The 15,939-nt window shown below is 42.8% G+C and overlaps 1 protein-coding gene and 1 long non-coding RNA gene across 3 annotated transcripts in view; one reads left to right on the forward strand and one right to left on the reverse strand.

Annotated features, from left to right (window-relative positions):
* LOC122938383 overlaps positions 1–15,939 on the forward strand; it is a 55,456-nt gene that overhangs the window by 25,750 nt on the left and 13,767 nt on the right. The window lies entirely within an intron of this gene.
* The window catches only part of LOC122938382 (gastrula zinc finger protein XlCGF57.1-like), a 57,761-nt gene continuing 50,864 nt past the window's right edge, over positions 9,043–15,939 (reverse strand). For both annotated transcript variants that reach the window (XM_044293848.1, XM_044293849.1), the window contains exon 7: positions 9,043–9,568. In XM_044293848.1, coding sequence (XP_044149783.1) covers positions 9,394–9,568 — 175 coding nt within the window. In that variant the 3' untranslated portion in view covers positions 9,043–9,393. The remainder of the gene's footprint in view (positions 9,569–15,939) is intronic.

A 15,939-nucleotide genomic window follows, 5' to 3' on the forward strand; every position in this document is an offset into this window, starting at 1 on the left:
AAAGATTAGGAAGTAACAATCTGGAAACAGCTATATGATGTGTACCTTCTTTCCCTGGTTTATCATGGACACACAGCTGCACAACTTACTGTACAGTTATTAGAGCTGTGGATCATCCATGCTCCTTAGTGATCATCATCATCTTCATCATCAAGTCTATGAGAGATTTGTATACATTGGATATGCAGGTCACAAAGTGAGTTCACATCACCGTTTAGTTTCTGATCCATCAGAAGACCAGGAAAAAACCCAGATCCGTTATGTGGAGCATCAGTTATGATCAGTTTGTGTCACATCCATCAGAGATCAGTTATTTTTGAGGAGAGAAAAAAGTGCTTTTTGCACTTTTTTTTTAAAATAACTTATCTCTGACGTGACACAAACTGATGCTCCAAATAACGAATCCATTTTTGTTTTCTGTACTTCTGTCGGATCAGAGGAACAGAAAGCTAAATGGTGATGTGAACTCACCCCAAGAGGTTTTCCCACTATAGGAAGTGACGGTATATCACTAAGATATGTAATTAATTTCTCATAGGTGGGGGATAGACACCCACTGATCCTCATAGTGAAGGGACGCAGTGCTATTTAATGGGGTTTCTGGCGTTTTAATATTGATGACCTATCCTTAAATTATGCTAACGTAGGCTGCCTATGTGCTGCCTATAAAGAAAAAATAGTGCTTCCCCACTAGAGTACATTAGAGGATAGCATGGGCGGACTGGGAAATAAAGGTGGCCCTGGAAAAAAAAAAAACTAAAAGTGGCCCCATGTAAGTGGGTCCAAATTGATAGAAGGAAATGCAACAGACGTAGGTGGGGCAAGCAATACCATAGCGCAAAATACTGTCCCACAGTGCAGCACAATATATTGCCCCAAAATCTGTCCCTTTGTGGTGTCCTTCAATAGATGCCATTTTCTGTCTTCTTCCACCAGTTGTCTCTGATTAAGATATGAAGCAAGGGACCACAGCAATTGAATTCAGGAAAGCATGTGCAGTCACATATACATGAGAACCTGATTCTCACAGCTTTAATTACTGCTGAGAGCTCATTATGTAAGCCAATGGCAGAGAGGAGAGCTTGGTCAGCCCCCTGGGCATCGGGCCCACCAGGAAATTTCCCTGTAAGGTATATGCCCAATCCGCCCCTGGAGGATAGTCAGGGGTTTCCCAGAAGACACCACCAAGCCATCATGTTCACAGTACAGATGGCAAACTGATTTCAACCTTCTCAAAGATGCTTGCGAAATAGTTAAAGAGGCTGTGCAGGCAGTATACATTGATAACCTATCCTCTGGATAGGTCATCAATATCTGATTGGCGAGGGTCAGATATCCGGCAACCCTGCTGATCAGCTGTTTGAAGAGAAGGAGCTTTCTCTTCATTACTATGAGCGCTGTATCACTTGCAGCGGCGGTGTAGTGTAATTACAAGTACTCGCTCCATTCAAGTGAATTAATTACACTGCTCTTCAAACAGCTGATTGGCGGTGGTGCCGTACCCCCGATGATCAGATATTTATGACCTCCTTCACAATCCCTTTAATACTTTTTAGTAAATAATACAGCGCTAGGCCAGAATTAACCAGTTGAAATAACTAATAATAATAATATGCCACAAATGCTGAGATTGAAAACCCCTTTAAAGGGGTTCCCCAGGAATTAAAGGGGTGAGCCATATAGGTTCTCGATATAGGTGCGGGTCCCAGCTGTGGGACCTGCACCTATAAGACAATGGGGGCATATCCTAGAGATATGCCCCCAATGTCTATGATGAGACAACCACTTTAAGAAAATGAAAATACTTAAATATTACTTTATTAGAAATATATTCATAATTACTTTTCATTAGTTATAATTAGATATGAGCGAATTTCATATTTTCAAATTCTTTCACACTGCGTTTGGTGGTAAAAGGTGAATTGCGTTATGGATTCCGTTACCACGGACCATAACGCAATTCTATTTATGGAATGCATAACGGAATGCTTTCATAATAGAAGTCTATGGGACTGATCCCTTTTTGCAGCCAATAGACTTCTATTATGACGGAATGCCTCTAAAGGCATTCCGTTATGCATTCCGTCATAGAATTGCGTTATGGTCTATGGTAACTGAATCCATAACGCAATTCACCTTTTACCACCAAACGAATTGTGAACGAATTTCATAACCGGAAATTTGCTCATCTCTAGTTATAATGGCTTGTTTTGTCTGGGGAGCAATCATTAGGAGAAATAAAATGGCTGCCGTCCTATTAGTACAAGCAAAACCTGTCCTAATTACACAGCAGGACAAGTTACTGCAGAAAACTGAGGTAAAGAGCCGTCTTATCCTCCTCTCTGCTCTGCTTGTCAGGGATTATGATCCTGTTTACAGTTTAATATGATCTTCAGCTGAATCTCTGTGGGAATTGAGTTCATGAGGAGACATGAAGTACAGAGAGGAGGTGGGGATGTGGCTAATGAGCAGCAGCACTTGTATGCAGTCTCCATTACCACAGTCTCTGTACTTCAGTTGTCTCCTCATGAACTGCATTCCCACAGAGATTCAGCTAAATTTCCTATAGGCCAATGATGGCTAACCTCCGTCACTCCAGCTGTGGTGAAACTAGACTCCCAGCATGCTCCATTCATTTTTATGGAGTTCTGAGAACAGCCAAGCAAGTGAGGTTAGCCACCACAGTTATAGGCTACATTCAGTATCATAATACCTGACAAGTAGAGCAGAGAGGAGGATGAGACAGCTCTTTAGCTCAGCGTTATTTGTCCTACTGTGCGATTAGGACAGGTTTTGTGTGTACTAATAGAACAGCAGCCATTTTATTTCCCCTGAAGATTGCTCTCCAGTCAAAAGGAGACATTATTAATAATGAAAGGTATTTGGGAATATATTTATAATAAAGTAATATTTAAGTATTTTCATTTTCGTATTTCCCAGAGAACTCCTTTAACTTGTTTAGTAGTGTGGTGCCAGGAACCTACAGCACAAATACACCAGGAAAAACTATCTTTTATATACTGTACACATGCATACATACCATTTATGTTTTTTAAACAAAAGTTAGGCACTAGCACCATGTTAGTGATTACAATAAAATACACCACCATACTGTGACCATCATGAAAACAACAAGGCTTCAAGCTGGCTGCCTGAGAAACATCACTTAAAGAGGACCTTTCATCAGTTTAGCCCTAGTCTAATTATTGTCTTACCTTATAGGACGGCCCCCACTGATGCCATGGCACTCCCCCCCCCCGTTTATTTTGGCGCCTTATATTATAATGAGCTGACTCGGTTATACTAGGCGGAGACTCGCAGTTTTGCTGGGGACGGTTCTCTTTTCCCTAACTGTGAGCGCATCCAATCAGAGCGCACCGCTCTTAGCCAGGGAGTGCCATGGCATCAGTGGGGTCTGCCCTATAAGATAAGACCATAATTAGACTAGGGCTAAACTGATGAAAGGTCCTCTTTAATGATACTACATAGAAACATAGAATGTGTCGTCAGATGAGAACCATTTGGCCCATCTAGTCTGAATACTATGGATAGCCCTTGGCCTTATCTTATATGAAGGATGGCCTTATGCCTATTCCGTGCATGCTTAAACTCCTCCACTGTATTTGCAGCTACCACTTCTGCAGGAAGGCTATTCCATGCACCCACTACTCTCTTAGTAAAGTAATACTTCCTGATATTGCTTTTAATCCTTTGCCCCTCTTATTTAAAACTATGTCCCCTTGTAGGAGTTTTTCTTCTTTTAAATATTCCCTCCTCTTTTACCTTGTTGATTCCCTTTATGTATTTAAAAGTTTCTATCATATCCCCTCTGTCGCGTCTTTCTTCCAAGCTATACATATATACATGATATTATCACCTTTTAAATTACTATAAAAAAGAAAAGAAAAAAAAAGTGAAGCTGTCAGTAATGAAGTTAAAAGGGTTGAGTATAAAATCACTCATTTCTTAAATCCTTTTTTAGAAAATATTTTTAGAAAATGGTTTTCAAAGGACCACTGAGATATAGATTAGCATGACAAATCATGTGTTAACTGCATAATTGAATCGAAAGACAAAAGAGATGTAGATCATTATTTGCATGAGTATATTTAGAGACAATCTCTTCTTCATAACTATGGGATACTAACAGTAGTTCCTCCTCTCCAGACACTGCTTTTTGGCTGCTGGAACAAATCCAGAAAAAGTTCATCTAAGATCAGCTAGCTTTTGCCTTTTTAAAAAGAAAAGGAGTAAAAAGTGACCACACAGACTTTAACTGACAACATACTGAAAAACTGCCACGATCATCAATAATTTAGGCCAAGATTGCAACCTTAAAAGGGTTTTTATCTGAGACAATGGGGGCATATGGCTAGGATATGCCCCTATTGTCTAATAGGTGCGGGTCCCACACCTATCTCTTAAATGGAGCCCTGCAAAGTGGTGGCTGCAGAACCTCGGTCCAGCCACCACCATGCACTCTCCCCATAGAAATGAATGGGAGCACATCGCGCATGACTGGCCACTGCTACCATTCACTTCTATATGACTGACGGAAATAACTAAGCCAGCGCTCGGCTATTTTTGGCAGCCCCATAGAAATGATTAGAGGGTGGCTGTGCATGCGTAGTGCACCCTCCACAACTTTTGAGGCTCCATTCTTGATATAGGTGCGGGTCCCACCGCTGGGATATGCCCCCATTGTCTGATATGAGACAACTACTTTAACGGGCAGACACACACAAGTGAGGTCAATATGAGAAGCTCGCAGCATGTGGCAGTGAGAGTTCCCGTTCTGAACTCTGCTAATCTGACAGGGCCGCACAGTGTTATAAACATTTATAAGCAGTGAAGGCCAGTTCGCACTGTTCGCCCGCTGCCATCTTTTTTCACAAGTCCGGCGAGGCACAGGTAAGCCCTGTGCCGCGAGCCGGTCTGAAAACAAATGCGGTCACCGGTAGCAGGCAGTTCCGAGAACAGCCCGATGAAGTCCCCCAGTGGCTGTTCTCGGAACAGCCTGCTCCCGCTGACCGCACTTATTTTCAGACCGACTAGCGCACAGGCACAGGCTTACCTGTGCCTCGTCGGACTTGTGAAAAAAGATGGCAGCCCACATATGTTCGCGGGCGAACAATGTGAACTGGCCATCACGGTTTATAAGGCTGTGTGTCCCTGTGAGACCTGCAGTCTACTGACAGCATTATGTTCAGAACGGGAACTCTCACTGCCACACGCAGCGAGGTTCTCGCACTGAATTCGCTTGTGTGTGTCGGGCCTAAGAGGGCAGAAAATAAATGTTTGGCCAGGATTATGTTCTGTGCACCCAGAGACTCCTTCATCAGCAGTATACATCAGGAAGATTTTCTGATGTAGATCTCAAATGGAGGCATAAGAAACGTTACAAAAAACCATACCGTGCAGTACACATTTCTCTTAGTGGCTGACTGTATACAAAGTGCAGTCATTTAGTAGAAGAAAAGTATGCTAAAGCCTACACTCGTTTGGCCGAAAACATCAGATGTTGTGTGCACAAGAGTCTATGTGCTTCTTTGGTCACATCATAGGGCATGGACTATATTTATCCTTATGCATGTACATTTACAATCAATTCATGAAAATATAATACACACGGTTTCTGCAAAAACATGTACACATCTCATTTAAATTAGTCTGTGCAGAATGCACTGCTCTGCAGCTGAAAACTTTGTCTACATTCATAATGTTGATACTGAAGACCTTAGTCATCTGGAAAGAATTATACAAATATCTTGAAATATTTCAGTGTCCAAATAAATTGGATCTCTTTAGAATTATGCTCTCAGACTAAAAAACAGGAAACCAGCGAGAAACTGTTATAAAAAAAGTATGATTCTGGAATATACTGTTATGCCTGGTTTAGGCAAGATTGTGAGATTTCCCTGGTTTAGGGTGCCAGTGTCGGTGGGAATAATGCACGTGGCTTCACAACGCAGTTTTCAGGTGCACAGCAAGTACATGTAAAAAACAAGGGGGGACCTTTATAAAGACTGGTGTTTTTCTTTGCTGGTCTTGATTCCCCTTGTGCCGCCAGAGGATAGACCACATTTATGCAGAGGTGCAGGCCTCTCATAGATTTGGAGCATCCTCCCACTGGCCGTGCAACAGTCTATAATCTGCAGCAGCCTCCTAGCTGCTATAGATTGACCTCTTTATTTATGTCAGAAGACAGGCATGAATAAAGATAAGTGTGACGGACCTGCAGCAATGCCCCCCTCCCCATCACTCACCCTTTTCTTGAAGAGGTAATAGTGGCAGATTTTGCTGTGCAACAAAATTGCGGAGTAAATCACGTAATAAATTTCGACCAAGGTTTTTATGTGCTGCCCCCCGCGTGAAAACCACAGCAATTTGTGGCAGTTACTGGCCCTTCCTGTTACCGTAATTTTTGCCCCATAAGACGGACCCCTAAAATGGTGAATTGCTTGGTAGATCGCAGGCTGCGCTGCATAGTAACAGCAGCCTGCGATTTACCAGACATCCATGTACCTGGAAAGGGGAGAGCACGGCGTCCGCGGTGTGTGCTTTGTTGATCGGGACGGCCGCTGGGTGGTAGGGTCAGGTGGTGTGGCTGGTGCACGGTGATAGAGAACGGCCGGCCCCGTCTGGAGGTTGGCAGGTATCGGTCGGCAGATTTGCAGTGAGAACGTTGGTGGGAGCACCGGAGCAGGCAAATGAGGGGCGGAGCAGGCTTTCCTGCTACACATGTCTGCTCCTGTGTACTTGCCGAGGCATGGGGGGCTGATGAGAAGAGGCATGGGGGGGCTGATGAGAGGAGGCATGGGTGGCATTCACATTGGGGCTCTTATCTGAGGTCTGATTGGGGGTCATTCACATTGGGGGTTTGATTGGTGGTCTGATTGGGGTCTTATTAACATTGGGGGATCTGATTGGTGGTCTGATCTTAGGTCTAATGAAAAATATTTTTTTCTTATTGTCCTCTTCTAAAACCTAGGTGTGTCTTATAGGGCGAAAAATACGGTACTTATAAGAGTGATAGGCCTGCTATACAAAACACATCAAACCTAAAGATGTGGAAGATGGTTTAGTTGTAAAAGAGCCTTCCAACAGTCAAAGACAATTCCAAGTGTACACACTATGGAAAATATCTGTGAATGGCTTGATCATTCTTTCACATACAAACAAGAAGAATTGGACCAACTAAGAGCCAGCGGATGTTGAACTGACAAGGACATTGCCGTATTCTTTATAAAAAGTATGCAAATTAGCTTTCTTCCCAAAAAGAAAGTAAAAGCTAATTCTTTAGTGCGACCAGATGTAAGGTAGCCGTCCTATAAGTCAATGCTCGACCTTTTAAGCAGGCCTTTTTGGAAAGAGAACTGTAATAGGCATAACTTTTTCCTCAACCTATATCATAGGACTACCTCTCCAGTTAACAAACCCAAGCTAGAAAATGGCAAAACTGAGAAGCTAATCTGTATTAAAACTACAAATTTGAATAAATGCATACTTTTTAATAGACAACTGTTTTATGAATATTATTATATAGACACTATTTTGGGAATTGTTCTAGAAATTGTTTATCACAAATTTAAAAAAAAAATTAAATGTCAAAATCACAGGCGAGTACTAAAACCTGAAATGCGATGCTCGTCTGTAGCTTACTGTTAATCCTGCATCTGCTGTACATATGGATAATTCTTGTTAAATTGTAAAATAAATCTGGCATGGCAGTAATCATCACAAGCTTTGTATTCTTTTTAATTAATTCGGCTATTGTTGAAACTGGTACAAACCCTGCTTTCATTAGGAGAGCCCAGAAGAGCTTGAAATCTACATGTACTGCTTTTTAAATGTGCAGGGCTGAATAATGAACGGCATGGGGAATGCTAAGGGATAAAAAAGCAGACAAGATGGACATTAAAACAAAACGGATTACGAAGTATAGTTATTGGCTTATTAGTGCGCTCACACGTGAACACTGTGGAGGGCACATCTTGGCATCAGTTCTATTATAACTTAGAAATTAGGAGGGCAGTATGTAAGTACAAGCAGCAATTAATATCCATATATTTTTTAGTTTAAACCAGAACATGTACATTTTAAAATACTTTCCACAAGAGAGGTTCTAAGAGTCTGATCGTTGGCTCCAATGAGAACAGGGGTCCTATGTCCCTCATTTGAATAGCACGTTGGTCAAGCATGTGCACTAGTGCTTTATTCAGTATATGAAACTGCTGAATATAGCGGGGTACAGTGCATGGCTATATATGGCTGTCCAATCGAGATGAACGGCACGTCAACATGCATGCTTAACCCCCTCTCCATTCACATAGGAGAAACAGGACCCATGTTTTCGTGAATGGTGGGGTTCTCAACAGTCAGACTCCCACCAATCAGACACTTCACCTATCTTTTGGACAGCTGATCAGTTTAGATTGAGGGAGAACTCTTTTAAATTCTGGATTACAGATTCACTTATCAGTGCTAGTGAGTCCAGGAGGCGCCACTCTGTCCACACAGAGTGACCACTTAACCTAATGAGCATATGTGGAAGACCACACTCTGGGCTCGCCGTCAGCAGAGTCCCAGAGCTAGGCTTTAGTAGTTTATAATAGAAGATACAAAGATCTTCTAAGCTTGGCCTTTTCTGCCATAAACGGTCCTCAAGGTAGCATTTGAGCCCTGACAGGTCCATAAATTGAAGCCTATAAAACATATATGCCTTCTGGTAGATTGCAAAGCAATAGCCAATACAAACAATCAAATTGGGACATGTAGCTTACAGGGGTTATGCCATGATTGATGTAAAAAATGAAAATCAGACATCATATAGTACATGACAATCTTTTTCTAGAACCATCCCTGTACTTAATGGAACCAGAGATCTCCCCGTTCATTGCTCCAAATGTTCTGCTAGATTTATTTCAGCCTGGCAGCTCAGGGGGTGTCCTTTCCTCTGTAGCTCTTTCTATTTTTTTTTACATTTACATGCAATCACAAAAGTATTCAGATCCAGGTGCTGGTTTGAAAAAAGTAATAATATTTTTCATGGCATAACTCCTTTATTAGAATGACAAAGTGGGGTGGTATGCGCAGATTGAGGCAGACAATAGAAGGCTGTTAATCCTTATTTTCATTTGCAAGATCACCAAGAAAATAATGTGGTCTCATTAGAACTACAGATTCAACAGGGCAAAGCGATTAACATCTTGTATGTATCCTGAGCCATGTAATTGGCTCCCAAAAAAAACACATTATTATGGTGGCAAGAATGTAAATGAAATGCCATCCACACGTCTTTACTAATGACATACAGATACTATAAAACAATGTCTCCGAAAAGCCTCAATGCATTAAAATATGGTGGGTGACGGGTGCTGAACTAGATACTTGTCAGCTGGTGGGAAGTTGCTTGCTGGAGAGCTGGAGATCCTCATTGGCGTGATGCTTCTTCGTATGTTTATGTAGCAGCTGCTTGTCTGGGGTGGAATACTGGCAAAGGTTGCATTTGAACATCTCCCCGGTGTGGTGCCGACGGATGTGCAGATCAAGACTCTTCTTCTGATTGCTAACAATATAAATAGTTTGTCATTACTGTGGCAGAATATTACAAACATTTTTTTTAACCCCTTAATAACCAGGAAATTTTCAATTTTTAAAATTTTTGTTTTTTACTCCCAGCCTTCTCAAAACCATAACGTATTTTCATTCACATAGCTGTATGAGGGCTTGTTTTTTGTTTTGTTTTTTTGCGGAAAAAGATGCACTTTTTAATTCGTTCATTTACAGTTGCATAAAATGTGGTGGGAAGCGGGACAAAATTCCAAAAGGTCATGGAATAATAAATAAAAAACAAAAAACATTCCACCACCGTTGTAGTTATTATTTCCTATGCAGTAAGACTGACTAGTTACTATTATTCTCCAGATCAGTATGATTAGGGTGATACCATATACAATTAGGTCCATATATATTTGGACAGAGACAACCTTTTTCTAATTTTTGCTCTGTACATTACCACAATGGATTTTGAACCAAACAATTCAGATGCAGTTGAAGTTCAGACTTTCAGCTTTAATTCAGTGGGTTGAACAAAATGATCGAATAAAAACATGAGGAGCTAAAGCATTTTTTAAACTCAATCCCTTCAGTTCAGGGGCTTGGACAAATTAAATAATTGCAAAGGGTTGAAAACCCTTTGTTGGTGATGACTGCCTGAAGTCTTGAACTCATTGACATCACCCGACGCTGTGTTTCCTCCTTTTTAATGCTCTGCCAGGCCTTTACTGCAGCGGTTTTCAGTTGCTGTTTGTTTGTGGGCCTTTCTGTCTGAAGTTTAGTATTTAACAAGCGAAATGCATGCTCTATTGTAGCGCTGGCCAACCTGTGGCTCTCCAGCTGTTGTAAAACTACAACTCCCACCATGCCCTGCTGTAGGCTGATAGCTGTAGGCAGACTGGAAGTTCTAGTTTTGCAACAGCTGGAGAGCCGCAGGTTGGCCATCCCTGCTCTATTAGGTTCAGATCAGGTGACTGACTTGGCCATTCAAAAATATTCCACTTCTTTGCTTTAATAAACTCCTAGGTTTATTTGGCTTTATGTTTTGGGTCATTGTCCATCTGTATTATAAAACGCCGACCAATCAGTTTGGCTGCATTTGGCTGGATGTGAGCACAGAGTATTCCGTGAGGGGCATGGTGAGTTCCTAGAATATTTTTTTTGGGCACAAGTTAGTGGAAAATTATATATATATTTTTTTTTTTCTCTTACAAAATCATTTTCCGCTAACTTGTGCCAAAAAAATAAAAAATATTCTAGGAAATCGCCATGCCCCTCACGGAATACCTTGGGGTGTCTTCTTTCCAAAATAGGGTCACATGTGGGGTATTTATACCGCCCTGGCATTTTAGGGGCCCTAAAGCGTGAGAAGTCTGGAATCCAAATGCCTAAAAATGCCCTCCTAAAAGGTACTCATTGGAATTTGGGCCCCTTTGCGCACCTAGGCTGCAAAAAAGTGTCACACATGTGGTATCGCCATACTCAGGAGAAGTAGGGCAATGTGTTTTGGGGTGTATTTTTTACATATACCCATGCTGGGTGAGAGAAATATCTCTGTAAAAGACAACTTTTCCCATTTTTTTATACAAAGTTGTCATTTTACAGAGATATTTCTCTCACCCAGTATGGGTATATGTAAAAATACACCCCAAAACACATTGCCCTACTTCTCCTGAGTACGGCGATACCACATGTGTGACACTTTTTTGCAGCCTAGGTGCGCAAAGGGGACCACATGCCAATGAATATCTTTACGATTTCACAGGGCATATTTTACGCATTTGGATTCCAAACTGCTTCTCATGCTTTAGGTCCCCTAAAATGCCAGGGCAGTATAAATACCCCACAAGTGACCCCATTTTGGAAAGAATACACCCCAAAGTATTCCGTGAGGGGTATGGCGAGTTCATGTAAAATTTTATTTTTTGTCACAAGTTAGTGGACTATGAGACTTTGTAAGAAAAAATTACTTAAAAAAATCAATCATTTTCCGCTAACTTGTGACAAAAAAGAAAAACTTCCATGAACTCACTATGCCCATCAGCGAATACCTTAGGGTGTCTACTTTCCGAAATGGGGTAATTTGTGGGATGTTTCTACTGTCTGGGTATTGAAGAACCTCAGGAATCATGACAGGTGCTCCGAAAGTCAAAGTGCGTAAATTCACATTTTTGCACCATAGTTTGTAAATGCTATAACTTTTACTCAAACCAATAAATATACACTTATTGCATTTTTTTTTATCAAAGACATGTAGAACAATAAATTTAGAGAAAAATTAATATAGAAAAAGTTTACAACAGAAAGTGAAAAATGTAATTTCGATTAATATAAAAAAAAGTAAAAATGTCAGCAGCAATAAAATACCACTAAATGAAAGCTCTATTAGTGAGAAGAAAAGGAGGTAAAATTCATTTGGGTGGTAAGTTGTATGACCGAGCAATAAACCAGGAAAGTAGTGTAGTGCAGAATTGTAAAAAGTGGTCTGGTCATTAAGGGGGTTTAAGATTGGGGGGCTGAAGTGGTTAACTATTATTTTTTTTTTTTATACTTTCCATAGGGGCTCCATAGAAACTAATACGCAGCAGCTTCCTGTCACACAGGAGGACAAGGGCTGCCGTATACACGCTCCGGCTCCATGATCCCTGCTGGGGGAAGCCGGAGCACACCCGGAAGCATGCACTTCAGGGTTTTAGGGCATCCAGATGCCGTGGTCGAGTTTTTTTTAAATGGCAAACACCCGATTGACATGGTGCCCTCTGAATGCGCCATTTTTAAATGCCTGTCCGCCACATAAATTTACGTTGGGCGGTTGGGAAAGGGTTAAGAATTAACCCATAAATGTAAGAATATCACACAAATTCAATGACTGGATCTTTTATGCGCCTTATTGTGCATCTTATCTTATTCACAGGCAGCACTGATTGTACTGACGGATAGAGTCAGACTGTGCAGGGACACATCCCCAACTGGAAACGCCCATCTGGTTCTTCACTGCAAACTGCTAGTGATTCATTCATAAATTCTAATAGGAGTAATAAAGGAACGGCACATCATAGAGTCATAAGAATACATGTTCCAGATTTGTTATTAATTGGTGAATGCAAGTAGTTGCTAAAACAGACATGTCAGGAGAGGCGACAGGTCATATTTAAGAGAGTGAGCTAGGAAGATGAATGAATTTAGACCCTAATGGGAGCTGAAGCGGAGACCATCAACCAGTGGCGTACATAGAGAAGTAAGGGCCCCCATAGCAAGGATCAAACCAGGCCCCCCAAACAGGACAGAAGGGTTTCTGCCTAAACCCCTTTCAATGGCCCTTGAGCCATTTTTCCACTGCCCCATTTGCTAGAAGTTGTTCCTTTAGAGTGTAGAGTCCTGACCAAGTATTCACCAGTAGAAGAGGAGATAATTCCAACTAAGACTTGGCCCTCTCTTGCTTTGGTCCCCATAGCAGTTGCTTAGTCTGCCACTATGGTAGTTACGCCCCTGCCATCAACTATGAAGGAGACTGTAAGAAGATCTATCGCTTTAACAGACATGGAGGAAGACCCTTGTGGAGACTGGAGCTACAGCTATGGCTTGCAACTCTGAGGGATACTGGAAAATGTTACAATCTTAGGTGGGGGGCTTATGTTTTCTATTTACATTTTTTCTGTTATGGCGCTCACCACATAGGAATTTGTTTTCCATGTGGCGATATCTAGTATGTTTGGTTTTTCCCACTTTTTATTTAATAACTATTTTCCCCCTTAGGGGCTATAACCTGGGATCTTCTCATCCCTTGTCCTATTCACCCTGCACACAGCAGCAGGGAGCTTACCATGGCAGCCAGGGCTTAAGTAGCTTCCTGGCTGACATGGTAACTGATCGGAGCCCCAGGATTACACTGCTGGGGCTCCGATCAGAAGCTGCCACCGTCACCAATAAGGAGGAGGGGAGGGGACCCTGTGGCCACTGCCAACAATGATTTTAATACTGGTGGGGGGTACACTGCGCCACCAATGTTTTTAATACTGGGGGGGGGGGGGGGGGGGTGCACTGCGCCACCAATGATAATTAACCTTTAATACAGATACAGGAGGCGGGTGCGGCAGAATCACATAGCTGGCACCCGACCTCTGACAGGGAGCTGCTTTCAGCGGCAGTTAACCCCTCAGGTGCTGCACCTGCCTACTGTATCTGTAAGAGGACCTTTCATTGGTCCATACTTTATTAACTAAGTAGCAGGACATGTAGAGCGCCACCCAGGAATCTCCCTGCTCTTACTATTATTTCTGGGCGCCGCTCCGTTCACCCCCTGTGGCCCCCGTTACATTCTCCTGCGCTGTATTCTAATTACTACTATCTGAACACCAGGGAGGAGACATCAGCTTCTCTCTCTGGGCGTTCCTTCTCCCTGGCTGTAGCGCTGTCGAATCGCAGCGCAGAGCGTCACAGCCAGGGAGAAGGTGAGTTTTTTTCTCTCCCTGGCTGTGACGCTCTGCAAAGTGATTGGACAGCGCTACAGCCAGGGAGAAGCAACGCCCAGGGAGAAAAGCTGATGTCTCCTCCCTGGTGTTCAGATAGTAGTAATTAGAATACAGCGCAGGAGAATGTAACGGGTGCCACAGCGGGCGAATGGAGCGGGGCCCAGGAATAATAGTAAGTGCAGGGAGATCCCTGGGCGCCGCTCTACATGTCCTGCTACTTAGTTAATAAAGTCCGGACCCATGAAAGGTCCTCTGGTTAATTATCATTGGTGGCACAGTGGCCACAGTCCCTCCCTTCCTCCGCCCACTCTATCCTCATTGGTTGCAGTGCCTGGCCGGCATCACAGTTGGAAGGAAGGAACGTTCTCCTTCCTTCCCGCTGTATGGCTGTGCGCTGTGTGTGATGCGCGCATCGGGCGCACATGCTCCTGGTGTCTCCACTCCTCTGTTTGCCTGGGCCGCGGCAATACAATCTTCCAGGGCCCAGTCCTGGGCCGCGGCCCGGCGGTTGGGGACCGCTGATGTAGAGGATAGAGCTTGCAACTGCATCACTGCTCTCACTGAAGTGAATGGGAGAAATGCTGCAGTTACAAGCATGATCCACTACAAAATGGACGGAGTTCTGTTATTCCGGCACTGGAACTTCTGCAGAACAGCTGATTGGAGGTAGTCAAAAAGGTAAATCTATCTAGAATTTATCAGTGATCAAATACTGATGGATCACATAGATAACTAGTTAGAACAAGAACATCTGTACTGGCTCCACTACCCAAACACTGGATGAAATCCTAAAAAGATTTTATTTTAATTTTTTTTGGGGAGGGGGGGGGGGGGCAGGGAAGAGTCTTTTCTTTTCACATGAAAGGATCTCTCATATAACCATGTGAATAAAACAAATTATTCTGTAGCTCTAAACTAAAAGGATAAAAGGTATTCAGAAATTTTGCTGTACAGTTCTATCTTTTATTGGGACTTTCTATCATCCAGCAAATTGAGAATTCATCTGATGAAATGCTGACAGGAAAACAATGAGTGAAGCAATAATCCTTGAAATCACATTAAATCGGACACACAACACAGTGGTTCCTTTCTTCTTTATAAATGCAATTTTCCAAATCCATCCATTCACGATTAAAGAAACTTAAAGGGAATCTGTCACTAGCGATTTACCAATTTTTTTTTCCCCATGAATCCAGGTTTAACAGAGTACCTGTTTTCCATCTGTGTTCTTCTTTTGATTGTGAGTCTTGTCATTTCTTCAAAAAAGCGATTCTTCGGATATGTAAATGGCGCTGTAAGGAGCCCAGAGGGGCGTTATTCTTTCTCCACGGTGCCCAGGAACGCCCCTCTGATGTGCCGTGCCCGCCTAAGTTTGAAAACTAATTACGCCTCCCAGTTCCTCTAAATCGCCTCCCAGAGGCAAGGCTAAGTGCTCAGCACCCGCCCGCCCCCCGCTCCAGCAAACACCCCATCCTCCTCTCGCCGGCATCCCAAATCACGCGCAGGTGCAGTGTCGGCGATTGCCTGCGCTATGATAAGATGACTGACGGCACTGCGCATGCGCGGGATTTGGGATGCCGGCGAGAGGAGGATCGGGGTGTTTGCTGCAGAGCGTGGCGCTGGGGGCGGGCGGGTGCTGAGCACTTAGCCTCGCCTCTGGGAGGCGATTTAGAGGAACTGGGAGGCGTAATTAGTTTTCAAACTTAGGCGGGCACTGCACATCAGAGGGGAGTTCCTGGGCACCGTGGAGAAAGAATAACGCCCCTCTGGGCTCCTTACAGCGTCATTTACATATCAGAAGAATCGCTTTTTTGAAGAAATGACAAGACTCACAATCAAAAGAAGAACACAGATGGAAAACAGGTACTCTGTTAAACCTGGATTCATGGGAAAAAAAAATTGGTAAATC

This window comes from Bufo gargarizans, chromosome 5 (genome assembly GCF_014858855.1).
Source record: "Bufo gargarizans isolate SCDJY-AF-19 chromosome 5, ASM1485885v1, whole genome shotgun sequence".
NCBI classification, from domain to species: Eukaryota; Metazoa; Chordata; class Amphibia; order Anura; family Bufonidae; genus Bufo; species Bufo gargarizans.